At 52.0% G+C, this 15469-nt stretch overlaps 1 protein-coding gene across 1 annotated transcript in view; it reads right to left on the bottom strand.

Moving 5' to 3' along the window:
- Positions 1 to 12214, bottom strand: part of LOC144721886 (rhomboid-related protein 1-like) — a 32328-nt gene extending 20114 nt beyond the window's left edge. Inside the window, exons 1-2 of the mRNA XM_078599823.1 lie at positions 11268 to 12214; positions 9757 to 9780 (exon numbers count right to left, since the gene is read on the bottom strand). Coding sequence (XP_078455949.1) covers positions 9757 to 9780; positions 11268 to 11477 — 234 coding nt within the window. The 5' untranslated portion in view covers positions 11478 to 12214. The remainder of the gene's footprint in view (positions 1 to 9756; positions 9781 to 11267) is intronic.
- Between the last annotated feature and the right edge of the window lie 3255 nt (positions 12215 to 15469).

Here is a 15469-nt window from a genome sequence, read left to right as displayed (position 1 = left end):
CGGGAGATGTGCCGTGCGGGTGAGATCCATGTTTGCCGGGTCTCTGACCCGGACAGACCAGTTTAAAATGAAAGCCCCTGGGAGACGGCCCAGGCTCGACGCCTTCGTAGTTTGCGAGGTCTGACGAGATGAGGCGGCGCTTTCCGGTGATTTGGTCAAAGGCGGTTTGTGGAGAGTGACACGAACCAACGCTGATTTACAGCCAACAGTGTTGATGACAAGCGGTGACAGATGATGCTGGCATACATGACGCCGCGCTACAGCGATACGACAACTATCTTTGAAAATCTCGGCTTTTGTTGTATCGTTTGACGCTGTAAGTCGCTGACCCCAATACTGAGCATCTGTGCAAAAAGCGCTTCATAGCTCATCGGATTCCTCTTGCACTCTAAGTAAACATATTGATTCTGACATTTGTACAATCGTGGAAGCGGGGTTCTGGCTGAGGGGCATCCTCCCATGGGGCTTGGTGGTGGGGGGGGCGTGGGGGGTCTCTGTGGCCGTCTTTATCCCGATAGATTTATTTTTTCCTGCCTCTGTGACCCTTCACTGCCCCTGACACGACCCCTGCATTTTCTAAGCAAAGCTTCGGGTGTCAGGGCCTTGAGTGTGCCCCTCTCCGCGTCGCGCGCCTGCGTGCGTGTGCGCGCGACGCGAACGCGCACGCCTGTCAGCCCTGCCACCCCCCCCCTCCTCCTCCACCACCCCCGTGATGGGCAGAGGGTTTTGTGTCCGGACGTTTAACAACAACAAAACACCACTGAGTGAGCTTCGGTCCTAAGAGAGATCAAAGAGTGGCTTAGACGCCTAGTCGTGGTCGTTGTGTGTGTGTGTGGATCGAGAACGTAGATCGACTCAGCCAGGATGTTGGTCGTGGCATTTTAGAATCGCGTACTGTTGTTATCTTTGCCGTGACCATGTTTTAACTGCGTTGTTATGTCTTGCGCAAAAAAAAAAAATTGTCGCCACAGTCTATTTATTTTATCGCCCTCGACTAAAGAGACCTCAAGTCCCTAATGGACCATTCATGGTCATCACCGGCCGTGATCTATCCACTGCCGGATGTATGCCTACCCAATCCATCGCCATCCCCAGCGGTGCCGCGATACAACGATCCGTATAGCTGCTTCGAACAGACGGGTCGCATTACTCCATCTCCATGCTTCGTGTTCCGCTCTTTTGGCCGCCTCTCCATCAACAGCCTCGGCCATTGGCCATCCTTCCGTCCTTCCGGTAAAGTTTCCTGCCCACGGCCACTTCCATTTATTGATTAAATTTTGGAGTTACAAAAAAAAAACTCGCGCGTATTCTCTGATCCATGCGATAATCTTCCTACCTCTCAGAATAATCCCAAGCGTGCACCCTCTCGATGCGTCTTTGCAACATTTTCTGCTTTTGATCCATTATTATTTGTCCATGTACCTGATGATGATTGCTTGTTTTGCAGTCGAAACGTCGTGAGAATTTTATTGTTTTTATATTTTTATTATTTCCCTTCTACGTGACTGTACCGAAAGAACCAATAATATGAATCCCTGCAGTCACGAAAACTTTAAATAAAAATTTAATGTACATGTTGATTGAAAAACGCATTGGTTTTGATGATTTTCGGTAAGTTAATTTTCCAAAAAGCACTCAAATCTGCTTTCATCTGCCTCTTCATGTCATGATTTTAATCCCCGTCCATTAATCCTTGTCCTGCTCAAGACACAGACGTCATTCTCCATTGTGTGTCCCTCCGACGGATATATTTATTTGGTGAATGAACTTATTGGAAATATTCTTTGTTCATAGCTATCTCGAGCCCTCCATGACAGCCTTCTTTGTTAAGATGTTCAAGCATGTCCTCTTACTTATAGGAAGCAAGATAATGGAGTCTACAGATATCCTCACATTCACGCGCGCGCACACAGATGTGCGTGCATACCCACACACCAAGACACAGATGCCCCGTATAGCCTCAACAGACCGTTGGGGCAAGTGCTGTCAGCGAACACCTATGAAGGCCGACACGGCACACGAGGGGGTGGGTGGCCAGACCCACACACTCGCGCACACGTAGCCCATCAGAAGCACTCACAATGAGTGCTTTTGTCTTTGAGAACCCAGGGTAGGAGCACTCCCTCCGCCACCCATGCGGAACCTAAAGGCTCTTTAAGGGGGTCGGGTTAATGGATGAGCAAGATAATCGGGGAAACCGTTGGACGGTGATGGAAAAATGAGGTGGCTAGGCAAGGGCATGAATTATGATTATGTGAGAACGTGAGCGGTGGTGCAGTTGTTAGCGCACTGCCTTATCAACCCGGCCACCTCAGTTAGATTCCCGGCAACGGCTGAAATCAGTGGCGAAGGCTCTCTGAACCGGGCTTATCCAAACGCACCCCCCAACTCGCTTTACCAACCCGCACTGACCAGCCTTTGTTACAGTAAACAATATAGTCAAACAGAAACGCCTGTGAATCCACACGTTGTGGCGAGGAGGCCTTCATCTCGCAGCGGATTCTTGACAAAAGCCTGCGAACTGCAGAGTTAGGACGACGTGGCGATGCCTTAGAGGAGTGGTTCTTCTTCTTACCCTGGGCTGCACGCACCTCCTGGGGGTGCGAAATGTCCATTCTGGGGGTGCGAGACATGGCCAGATTTTTTTTTAAAGAAGGTAAATAATCGAAAACACAAAATAACTACTTTGTTGCATCAACCCCCCTATGTATTTATGAACATCATAAACAAAGTGTTCACGATTGAGAACCAAGTGGGTGCAAGGCTGCAGTAAAGGTCAAGATCCGCTGCCTTGAGGAAGGCGGATCAACAACAACAACAACCTCAAACTCCCTTTAAGCGGGTTCCCAGAGCTCTACGGAAGCGCCCATCGAGTCGCGTTTCAAGCAAAGAAAGTTTGATCAAACGCGGCGATTAGAAACGGAGGGTGACTCCCTCCTTCCCTCCCATAGAGCAGATTAAGGAGGCCGCGTGAGAAACTGGGCAGGCTAAGCTCCAACCACCGCACCGGGGAGGCAGCCGGGGGGGGTCACACGCACGCGCACGGGAGATGAACGCGCGCGCGTGCAAGTGCGTAACCACGTGTCTGTTAATTATAGATTTGAAGCTTTCGTGACTGCAAGGATTCATATTCTTAGGTTTTTTTCGGTAAAGTCAAAAGGTAAAAAATTAAAATTAAAATTAATGAAAGTAAAAGAAAAATAAATTATTAATTTAATTTTTTACCTACGTGACTTTACCGAAAAAACCCTAAGAATACGTGTCTGTTACATTGCCTTCCCCACACAGTCACACACCAGCTCCTCCGTTAAGGCGATTTGAGAGCGCGAACTCACAGCCCTCTCGGCCTGTTCGCATTGCGCATGCGGACCCTTTTGCATCGTGACCGAGCCCGTGGGAATTAATTTGATGGCGAGACCACCGCCTGCCTCCTTCCTTAATCTCGGGGACATCTGCTCCTGGGTGCCGGCTGCTACAGCAGCTGAAATGGACACAATCAGTCACGGCTGACACGGCCCGCTCCTCCCGCTCCCCCCCCACCATGTGAGCGTGGCAAGCGTGCGGGGTGTGTCGGTGTGTGTGGTGGTGGTGTCTTTGTGGGGAACGCTATCGTAGCGGTTTAGCGCGCTGCGTTAACGAACCCGGCGACCCGAGTTCGATTCACGCTCACGGCCAACACCAGTGACGATTCATTGAACCGGTCCTGGGCCTCCCCTAGGTCGACTCAGCCTCAAATGAGTACCTGGTGCGATGTGTAAACGTCGTCACGAGGGAGACAAATGCAGCCGGGGGTGGTGTTGGCCACCCACTCCCTCGTGTACCGTTGCGGCCGTCATAGGTGCTCGCTAACCGCACTTGCCCCAACAGTGTGTCAAGGCTATACGGGACATCTTTATGTGTTGTTTGTTGTGATATGTTTGTGCAGAGCTTGAACGCTGTGAAACCGTGGCGCAGTGATCAGCGCCACTGGTGCTACGTCCAAACCCACGGCCAACGTCAATGCTACGTTGAAGGTGTCCTGATATCACCTCCCCAACCGCGCGCACCTCCCAGTGTCGTGAATCTCGACCGCCAGGCATGATGCCCTCCAAGCGACTCTCATGCCCAATCCCGCTTACTTTCCTTCACACGTCAAACCCATGTCTCTGACGTCGTTGTCGCATTGTCCTTCAATCCACGTTTTTCTCCCCTTCCCGTCTCTCAGTGTAATTCCAAGCGTGCGTCCCTCCCTACTTCTGTGGGCGCTTGCCAGTTATTAGCGCCAATAATTACTTTTTGTTTGCCCAATGCCCGTGTTTCTCACCCACGTGTCACGGGCAGGCAATAGGCACGAGGTATAAACAACGTTCCTCCATCGGCGGGTTGGCATGTTTGCTTTTCATAACGCGGGATAAACATTGCCCCTGGTGGGTTGTGGCCGGGTCCTGGATGTTATTGGTCTCGCAGAGAGCACCCCCCCCCCCCACGCTCCAATACTCGTCCCTTGTTCCACCCCCTTCCGACCCCCCCCCTCCTCCCCACCCGCATCATTCTGTGTGGCCCTGCCGCAGCGTCGACCCCCACGGGAATGCGGGGGCCGAGACGGAGAAAGATCAGCCGAGGAGGTGCAGATGGCGAGACCCCGGAGGAATCAGCGATGGCACTAAGAGCAGTCGGTGTGTTTGCGGGCGGTAAAGTGGTCACGGGAAGGAAAATCCAATCGGGGTTTGAGTCTCGGGTGAGGCCAGTGACACCGATACGGGCAAGCCCCCCCCCCCCATCACCAAGACAGACTGCAGGAGTCTTAAAGCCCCCGTGTGTGCCGTGTTGGCTGGTGAGCGCTGGCCACAGCGGCGCTGGGATGCTAGTAACTGCAGGGACGTGAGGTTGTGACTGGGCTCTCGGCAGCCACGTGGCTTAGCGGTAGAGCAAACGGCCCTCAATGGGAAGGTTGCGAGTTCAAATCTTGGCTGGTGCTTAACCCGACCCCTCGTCTCACCTTTGGTCAATGAAACAGGTGCCACTTTGTCGAGGGAAGTGAACAGTAGCTTCCCGATGGATAAACTCGCCCCGCCCTAGAAATGTAGAATTTCCACCACCGGCTCAGGGCTGTGAACAGGAGCCGGGCACAGCCTCAAAATCTCGTTTGAGTAGAACAAAGCTGTGAGTCTGCAGACTTTTTGTACGACAGGGCGAGCAATTAGTGGTGAGTCACATCTCAATTGGTCCTGCTCCCTCCTCAATACCCAGTGTGCCCACCGGCACTGACAAAACGTGGGGAAGTATGGTTAAAAATACGCACACGCGACCGGCATGACATGGGGAGGCTTTAATCCCACTGGTGGATTGAGAATGCCTGTAGTAAAAAAAAATTACATTACAAATATTTGTTTTAAATACAACGGTTAATGATTCTACACGATGGTGGATGTTGTTCTTTTACTGAGATAGCCGCGGCTGTGAAACGCGACACTAATCGCGAGAAGCTGAGTGCCCTGGACACACGAGACCACTGGCTCGCAAACCTAACGGGAAACGCAACCGAGATAAATCCCCACCGGTGACCCGCAGCAGAACCCGGTACCACAGCTTACGTGTTCAGTCAGTGGATGTTATACACCCACGGTGACGTGCGGAGCTAAGACACGTATGTATGTATGTTGAACTTCTTTCGCACCGTGCGTAGCCCACCGTGCTAATTGGAGGGGCGGGAGCAAGGACAACAACACTAAACACAAGAAAAGGTTACGGGTTATATTTAGGACTGATTTAGGGGTTATGTATAGGATTAGGGTCAGCGCTTACGATTGAGATTATGTTTAGGACCGATGTTAGGTTAGGAGATATGTTAGGGCTAGGAATGGGCTTTCATTTAGAGTTAGATTTAACTTTAAAATTACGACTCGGGTTAGGGTTAGATATAAAATTTGGTTTAAAATGAAGACTATGGTTAGGTGTAGGGTTAGCGTTTACTTGAGGGTTAGAGTTAGGTTTAAAGGTTGGGGTTAGGATGGGGGTTAGGGTTACGTTTAGAGTTAGGTTTAAATGGTGGGGTTAAGATCGGGGTTAGGGTTAGGTTTAGAGTTAGGTTTACTGGTTGGGGTTAGGGTCGGGGTTAGGGTGAGGTTTAGAGTTAGGTTTAATGGTTGGGGTTAGGGTCGGGGTTATGGTGAGGTTTAGAGTTAGGTTTAATGGTTGGGGTTAGGGTCGGGGTTATGGTGAGGTTTAGAGTTAGGTTTAATGGTTGGGGTTAGGGTCGGGTTTGGTACTGGGGCAAGAGTCGGGGCAATGGCTGCAGCTGGCCACTCTCTGTCCCTGTCGCTAATTCTGACTCAACTCAGTCCGCACCCCGCGCTAAAGATCGCCACAATCCAAACGACCACCACCACGACCACCACCACCCGCCCTCTCCGCTTCTCCCCTGCACCCCCTCGGTCCGCTCCCACCCCCGCTCCCCCAATCCTGTCCGTACAGGGGGTTCCCCTCGCCCCAGCCGACGCTGCCCCCACCCCACCACCCCCATCGGAGGGGTTGTGTTTTGTGTGAACTACAATCACGGGCTGCGGAATTTTTGCCCGGACAATGACGGGCGGGGGATGAGGGGGGAGGCTTCTCTTTTTTTACCAGCGACAAAGACAACGTCGGCTCCTTTAATCAGAGCGAGCACGGGCCCCGTACCCTCTGTGCTTGTCGTCTGTCCCTCATTTAAACTGCGTCACCCGCCTGTGTGTGTGTGGTACTGACCCACGCCACCTCCCTCCATCCCTCCGTCTCTCCATTCCTCCCTCTCTCCCTCCCCTCTCTCCCTCCCTCCTCGCTCCCTCCCTCGTGCGCTGTGATAACCTTCTTTATATGTGCACGCTAACCGCACTTGCCCCAGCAGTCCGCTAAGACTGTACGGGGGAGTTTTGTCTTTGTTATGTGTGTGTGTCTCTTCGAGGGGGGGGGGGGGTAGGAGAAACGCCGCTGCGCTAGGAGCCCTGCGTCCAGAGTTCGATTCCCGCCCACGGCAAACGCGTGTAACGATTATCATCTGAACCTTACTGCGCCTCCCCTTGTATGAGTACCTCGTGCGATGTATAAACATCGCCACTAGGGAGACAAAGGCGGTCCGGCGTGGTACTGGCGATCCACCCCTTTCGGGTGCCTTGCAAGGCCTTCATATGTGCTCGCTAGCAGCACTTGCCCCAACAGCCTGTGAGAGGCTATACGGGGGACATTTGTCTTTGCACTCGTTTGAATGAGTGACCCTTGTGTGGGTGCGCTCATATGAATGAGTGAATGAGTGCGTGCCCTGAATGGAGTAGCCGGGTCACACTTTGCGGTCGAGGAGGAGGAGGAGGTCTTGACATTCTTGTGCCGGGGGTCTCGACCCAATTCCCACACAGCCCCCCCCCTCCTCCTCCTCCGAATCCAACTTCAAAACCCTCCCGCCTCCTTCACCTGCCCCACCGCCCACCTGTCCACCATCTCAAACAACCCCCAATCACCACCACCACCGCCACGCCAGCTTCGTCTCCCTGCCGGCTCTGACGACACGTGGGGAACTCCGTAAAGTCCCAGGGAGAATGGGGTTGCTTGGATTCGACGACAGGTCAGCCTTCGTGTCAGGAGGTTACATGACAGACGTTGGTTGGATGTCACGGCGGTGGGTGGGTTATAGCGCGTAAATATATAAATGTGTCGTTAAAACCCGACACGGCCAACTAGTAAGGTTTATCATGTAAACAGAACGTGGCCAATTCGTCACTAGTACAGCATCACCGGTGTGCTGGAGAGCCGAGCCACAACATTTACAATCTGAGTACGACGTTTCGCCAGTAATTACAACTAGCTTCATCAGGCGACAGACAGATTTGTGGACACGTCCACCTGTTTCGTTCCTTATATAGAGGCGTAGATGTGGTGACCACGCTTCTGCGTTATTCTCGCCACCACCCGACACAGCCAATTAAGAAGGTTTGTCACGTCGATTAAAAGTGCGAATTAAGTTACTACTTCAGCACTCCGGTGTGTTGCAGAGTAAACCCGCAACGTTTACAATTCGAGTACGACGTTTCGCTGGTGATTACAATCAGCTTCATCAGGCTAATTACCAGCCAAACGTCCGACTCGAATTGTAAACGTCGTGGGTTTACTCTCCAACACACCGGAGTGCTCAAGTAGTATCTAATTGGCTGCGGGTTTAACGACACATTTATATTTAATAAAAAAGCCCTTCTAGATAAGATTGATCGCAAAAGCCTACTCGGGGTTAAACTGTCTATTCTTTACAACTTTACTCTCCAATCGCTTTTGACGAACAGTCAAGGTTATTATGTTTATTTTAACAAATGGCCTTCGGGTTATCATATTAAATATTTATACACGTTTAAAGTAACTTACTTTTAAATTAATGCGCGCATGAATTATCTTTTGAAATTAATTTAGATTAGATTTTTTTAAAGACTTGCAGAGGTGAAACCTTTGAACGTTCATAAATTCGGTTTCGTCTCAATTCACTTGGATTGAGGTAATCTAACGGGAAGAAGACAAATAGGTATTAAGAATGATAATAGATTAAATATTAACTTTAAAAATAAACAATAAAAATGTTATAATGTCGGTGTTAAAATAAAATGAAATAACCATGTGTGCCCGGATTTTTGGGCCACCCTTCTCTATGAGTACTCAAGTCAACCTCTACCTGTTTATGTGTTTGTGTAGCTTAGCTTCATGATTTGTGCTGTGATCTGGACGTTATCAGCCAGATCCGATTTTTTGCTGCGGGGATTTGAATATTAAACTTTTTTTTTCGCTTAATTTTTTGTTTACGTTAGTGCAATATTTCGATATCTCATGCGCTACAGCGTTGTTGTTATTGTTGCTGTTGTTATTTGTTCTGATTGCTCTTCGCTTCATAGCTGTACTTTCTTTTATTTGTTTTTAGCTTTTGTCATTTTTTTGGGGCGACCCGGGTCAGGGCAGGCTATCATGGTCTCTTAAGTTCTCACCTGGTTCAACAAGATACACTTGAAACTTGAAACCCGGAGCGAGACACTTGGCAATGCTCACCTCTGCCGTGCACACGACCACAACAGCCAAAAGGCTTCCACGTGGTATCACCGAGTTTCCGTGGGACGGCCAAATCGAGTCAACAAGAGTGGAAATATGCGTGGAGTGTGTGTGCGTGGTTGTGATCGTGTGCGTACGTGATATGGGGAGTGGTGGCGTAGCGGTTAGCGCGCTGACATCCGATTATCTGAACCGGTCCTGTGCCTCCCCTAGGTCGACTCAGCCTCAATTGAGGACCTGTTGTGGTGTGCAAACATCGCCGCTAGGGAGACAAAGGCGACCGGGCGTGGTCCTGGCCACCCACCCCCTCGTGTGCCGTTCTGGCCTTCATAGGTGCTTGCTAACAACGCTTGCTCCAACACTTTGTTAAGGCAATACAGGGGATCTTTGTCTTTGTGTCGGCTCAATGTAGAGTGGTGGTGTAGCGGTTAGCGCTACACTGCTCTACGAACCCGGAAAACCAAATTCTATTCCCGGTTCACGACCAACATCAATGACGATTAATCTGAACCGTTGCTGGGCCTCCCCTAGGTCGACTCAGCCTCAATTGAGACAAAGGCGGCCGGGCGTGGTCCTGGCCACCCACCTCCTCGTGTGCTGTGCCGGCCTGCATAGGTGATACTCGCGAACGGCACTTGCCCCAACAGCCTATTAAGGCTATACGGGGGGCCTTTGTATTTGTGTGTCCGAGTGTGCTGTTTTGTGTTGCAGGCGTACACTCACCGTCTCGAAGTATTCCTTCCAGCGCTGCTGAAGCACGTGCGTGTACACACGTGGAACACACACACACCCACACAGAGAGAGAGAGAGACACACACACAGGCATCGTGCACAAAAGGACACACAACACAGAGGGATACACAGACACACGCACATTCACGAACACGTTCACACCGTCACGTATGCACAAACATGTGCACGTGCACAAAGACTTACACAGACACACACACACGGAGAGATGCATACGCGCGGCCACGTGGGAGACAAACGCGCGCACAAAAACAGACACACACATCGCGGAAGAACATACACAAAGCACACACACACACGCATCCACACACTCGCAGACACGCATAAACGCGCACACACAGATATCACGTACACACACATACCCACACACGAACACATAGGGACATATATACAGTGAGACCCACATAAACACACACACACACACATATACGCATAAACACACACATACCCACACACGAACACATAGTGACATATATACAGTGAGACCCACATAAACACACATACACACGGAGAGACACACACACATAGACACACCACAGACACACATAGCGAGACCCACATAAACACACATACACAGAGAGACACACACAGACACACACAGAGAGAGACACACAGACACAGATACACAAACACACACAGATACCCACACACGAACACATAGGCACATATATACACAGTGAGACCCGTATAAACACACACACACACACGGAGAGACACACACAGGCACACGAACACATTAGAGGCGAATCAAAGGAGCTCCTCCGTTAACACAACAAGCAAAAGAAACGTGACAGCAACAAGGGGCCCGGATCAACGACAGTAACCACAGCAGCTGGACAGGTGCAGCCTCGCTCCTACAGGTGCGTCCCCCCCCCCTGCCCCCTATGGAGGCAATGCGCATATCTTCTCAACTCCTACGAGACGCTACGGGTCGCAGCCGATAACAGTGAGCGGAATTCCACGCGCGCAACGCGTTTCCGATAAGGGATGGGTAACGAAATGGCAGCCCCCTTTGTCGTCCCGCTACTGGATGAAGGCGTCCCTCCACTCGCCGTGTCAGTGGCGGGAGCGGTGGAGTGGGGTTGGACTGAATTTCAGCACGCTGGTCAGGGCATGCGGATATCTGTGTGAGAGAAAAATTAACCCGTGAAAACAAAGTTTTTCACTATAAATCCTTTATATGCGTGGCGGCTAGAGTCCTCTCGTCCTCTGGCTTGAGATGGCTGCCACCTATGGGTCAGATGATTGCCTGCCACCATTAAGCAATTGGTAATTAAATATATATTTTTTCCTAAAAAGTGTAACATTTTGGAAAACATTTTCACGAAAATAGATTGTCACGCACAACGAGTCTGTGTGCAAAATGTCAGCTCGATTGGATCACGGGAAGTGGGTTAAAAAACGACCGAAAGATTTGCACGGTCGTAAGCGCGCAAGCAAGCAAGCAAGTGAACTTAATATAAAGGATTTAAAAAGGGACTCACGTCCTCCACGGATATTGGGAGCTGGGCCTCCTCCACCGTCACCGCCTCCAATCGTGACCCTTCCAGATCTTCCTCCTCCTCTTTCTCCTCCCGTTCATTCTCCTTCTCCGGATCCCCGAGGAGGCTGGTCTCTATCGCGGCCATGCGTGCGACGTAAACCGGCAGCCAAACGGACCCTCTTCGATCGTCACACTCGGAGCGAGATCTCATTCATACGCGCCGCGCTCTGTGCGCCACTGGAGTCCCTCGCCTTCTCCCCGACCCCATCGTCTTCTCCCTCTCCTCCTCCTCTCGGCCACTCGGCAGCTCCACCAGAACAGGGCCCTTGAGTGTGCTCACACACCTGGGCAGCGAGGCGCACAGCTGCCCAGGGACGAGCACTCCGCCGCCTCCTCCTCTTACAATCGGCTCAAGAAGACACCCACGCCTGTACCGAGACGCTTACGCCTGTCCAGGAACGCGCGCGCCTATGCAGTAGAGCGCACTACCTAGTCGGTGACACACACGCCTCTTCCGACTCGGCCACTTAACGACATCAGAATTGTGGACTACACACTCGTCCAAGAACGCTGGTCCTTCTGCTTAGAGGCTCATACCTGTCTCTGTGCCACACACACCTGCCCAGGAAACGCTCTCACCCGTCCACGCACCGGACACATCCAGCTGCGGCTCTCAGCTGCTCCGCACGCTCGAGTCGCGGAGCTGACGAATCTAGCGTGCCCCCCTCCACCGAAACGCGCGCGCGCACGCACGTGTGCGACACGCGGTGTCCTTTCACTCTCGCGGGTCACCCTGGCCGCGAGGATTGTCCACCCAGCGCTACCCTGGCGCGCTCCACCGCCAGCTCCGCGTGCCACCGAAGATGATGATAAAAAACGACGACGCTGCTGCTGCCGCTGCTGCCTCTGTCGCCGCCGCTGTTGATGCGTAGACGAAGTGCGCGCGCGTCTTTGTGGCGCAGCGCGCGTGTGGTGCGTGGGTGGGCCTCTCCTCCATCTCTTAAGAGAGACGCAACTCCCCTCCCACTCCCAACCCCCCACGCTGCAACGTTGCTCCCTCTCTCAGCCCGCGTGCCATAGTCCCCCCCCCACCACCACCACACCATCTTATAGGCAGGGTGCGACCACCCACTCCAAGCAATTACCGTATTAGATTGTCAGTGCATCACGACATTATTACACTGCCTATAATAGCGTACGTGACATTGTTCGTTTTACCCCCCCCCCCCGCCCAGTTGTAATTCAATTGTGATCTCAGCCTCGCGTAAATGGGATGAGGTGTAAGCTCTGACGCGTTGGAGCCCGTGGAAGGAGATATAACGGAACTACCTTTGAGATTCCTTTCAAGTGACACCTCAGCGGCCAGACACTCGGGAGCGCCGTGACCTCTCATCGCGCGTCCTGCCACAGTCATTGGTAAAGCGGGCTGGGACCATCAATGCGCTACAACTGGGACTCCTCCTCCAGTCGAAATGTTTCTGATTCTGCCACTCGAGAACCTGGAACGATCACGGGCGGCCGAGACCCGAATTGAACACAAGATACAGTGCCGGATTATCCTCGTAGCAAAAGTAGCTACATCTGCTACGGGCCCCCCACTTTCAAGCGCCCCGCGCTAAATGCTTTCAAGCTATCAATTCCGTTCTAGATTTGAAGCTTTCGTGACTGCAAGGATTCATACTCTTAGGTTTTTTCGGTAAAGTCACGTAGGTAAAAAAAAACTAATAGAAATAATAATAGAAATATTATTATTTACTGACTTTACCGAAAAAACCTAAGACTATCAATTCCGGTTCAGTGATTCTGCACTTGCTCTATTACTATAGTACTATACCGCCTTCAACTTTTATGAACGACCGGGTATTTAAGGTTAGCGATTTGTCGTATTATCTGGCTGTATATCAAATGAAAAAATAATACTTTGTAAGTAAAACTATTGTTTTAATACTTGTGTTTTTTTAGGGCCCCTTTATAACATATGCAACAGGCCCCGCACTGCCCAGATACTGTATCTGCCTTACCGCAACACCTCAATGCGCTGACCTCTTAACTATCTCCGTACCTTACAAATATAATCAATCTCGACCCGCAGCATGGCCATTATAATAATCGCTCTATTGCATACCCTGCAATGGCAATAATACTAACATTGCTCTCACGATGTATCCAGAACAATATTATCATCAAGACTCTCGTTTCGGATTGGCCCTGTAGTGAGACGTTTGCCCAATATTTGTCTTCATAACGAGCGCTTCGGCTTCGTCTGGGTCAGGGGTCGGCAACCTACGGCTCCGGAGCCGCATGCGGCTCTTTACGGGCTGCTTCTTGACGATATGTACGTATGTACATAGATGCATTGCGGCTCTTGAAATACTGAATTTTGTACCGAATTGGAAAGAAATAGCTCTTCTTGTTATTTTGGTTGCCGACCCCTGGTCTGGGTGGAAAGCAGATTACCCGGGGAAAACCAACCACCACGTAAAGGGACCATTCCAAAAATCCCACATAATTACTTTCGCGAACCCGCTTGCTGTACTGCCACCCCACGATCACCCCCGCACCTCAACCCAGGGGGGGGGCTTGGTTTGCTTGAGTTTCTAAAATATTTGCGTGATCCACCAACCACTTTCACTGCACGCCTGCCGGATCGCAGGCGTGGGCCAACCACGCCCACCTTCGCATTGGATGAGCAATGTTCACACGCGGGACGATGCAACGAGAGTTGATCTAAGAGGGCATCACAGCGTGGTGTGACGCTCCGCCGCCTGGCGGTGGAGGGGAGAATTGCAGCGTTGCGCCCCATCACCCTCGCTCAGCGTTCTGCATCGCAAGACCCACCGGCTACTTGGCGGCCCCCTGGTAGCCTTGAGTGCGCCCCCCCCCTCTCATCCCTCGGCAATACACAAGGAGTGACCCCCCCCCCCACACCCCGTCATCATCATCGTGCTGCTGTCAAACACCCCCCCAACCCCCCAATGGTTTAAAATGTGGCGGCACCGCGCACACAACAACCGATTGACGTCTTATCGGCGAATTGTGGGGACTCCCCCGCCGCCGTCACCGCCCAGCCTCTGAACATGAGCGAAGGAAACTCCGCGCCCCTTGGCTCGAGCAGTGTCGCCCCATGGTGGAGGTGCTCGGGAGGGATGCGGGGCTCGCTCGCTGAACCGCGAGGTCAACGCGACGTGACCCCGCTGCGCGTTCACGGCCCAATGTCTCTCCATCTCCCTCTATCTCTCTCTGGGAGCGCGCACGTTTGGCGGATGCACACGCACGGGCACGTGGCTCTGGCAGCAGCAGCGGGGTTGCGATGTTGGCGCTCGGCGGGACTGAGCGATTTTGCGGGAGATCGTTTTCGTCTCCCTCGCGTCCACATGTGGGACCCACGACGCCGAGCGCAACGATCTGCAGCGCGGCGTGCGATACGAGAAGACGCGTTCGCCCCCTTGGTGGCAATGCAACGGGAGGGTGTTTGTGTCGAGGCGTTCAAACGCCAAACGGATTGCCCCTTTTGCAAGGAATTCATGTGACTGCGTTAACCACCACACGCAGCACCTGTGGTGAACATGAAAACCAAACATCCATAAGGGGTTTTTTTGGGGTTAGATCGCGTAAATAAATGTGTAGTTAAAACCCGCCACCACCCGACAAAGCCAACTAGTAAGGGTCGTCACGTAAACAAAACGTACTAATTCGTCACGAGTGCAGCACACCGGTGTGTTGGATGATATTGGTCGCGAAAGCCTACGTGTTAAACAAAACATGCTCTGATATGTGCATCGTCTTTGAAACCGATTGGCCTAGACCAGAGACGGCCTATTTATGGCCTAGTCTCACCAGTGTCAAACCAGAGGACAACGCCAAAATGCAAACAGTACAAAGCCGATGCACCCATCAGAGCATTTGTAGCAGTGCCGTACTCCCGTCAGGATATCTTTAACGACTACGGTGAAGCAGACAGCGCGTAGTAGTCCGAGTTAGCATCAGGGTGCACGGTTAATACACAGCGCAGTAATAACCAGGACGGCCCTTGGGGCGCGAACCGCGACCCTCTCTCTCGGCAACGAGTTGCAAAGGCGCTGTCGCTGGGCCACTCCGAGCGCTCACCTGCCACGCTCACCTGCCACGCTCACCTGCCACGCTCACCTGCCACGCTCACCTGCCACGCTCACCTGCCACGCTCACCTGCCACGCTCACCTGCC

The sequence above is a fragment of the Lampetra planeri genome, chromosome 1, assembly GCF_965212315.1.
Source record: "Lampetra planeri chromosome 1, kcLamPlan1.2.h2, whole genome shotgun sequence".
In the NCBI taxonomy this organism is placed as follows: Eukaryota; Metazoa; Chordata; class Hyperoartia; order Petromyzontiformes; family Petromyzontidae; genus Lampetra; species Lampetra planeri.
The sequence above is the reverse complement of the archived record's forward strand: the minus strand, read 5'-3'. Positions and strand labels throughout refer to the sequence as shown.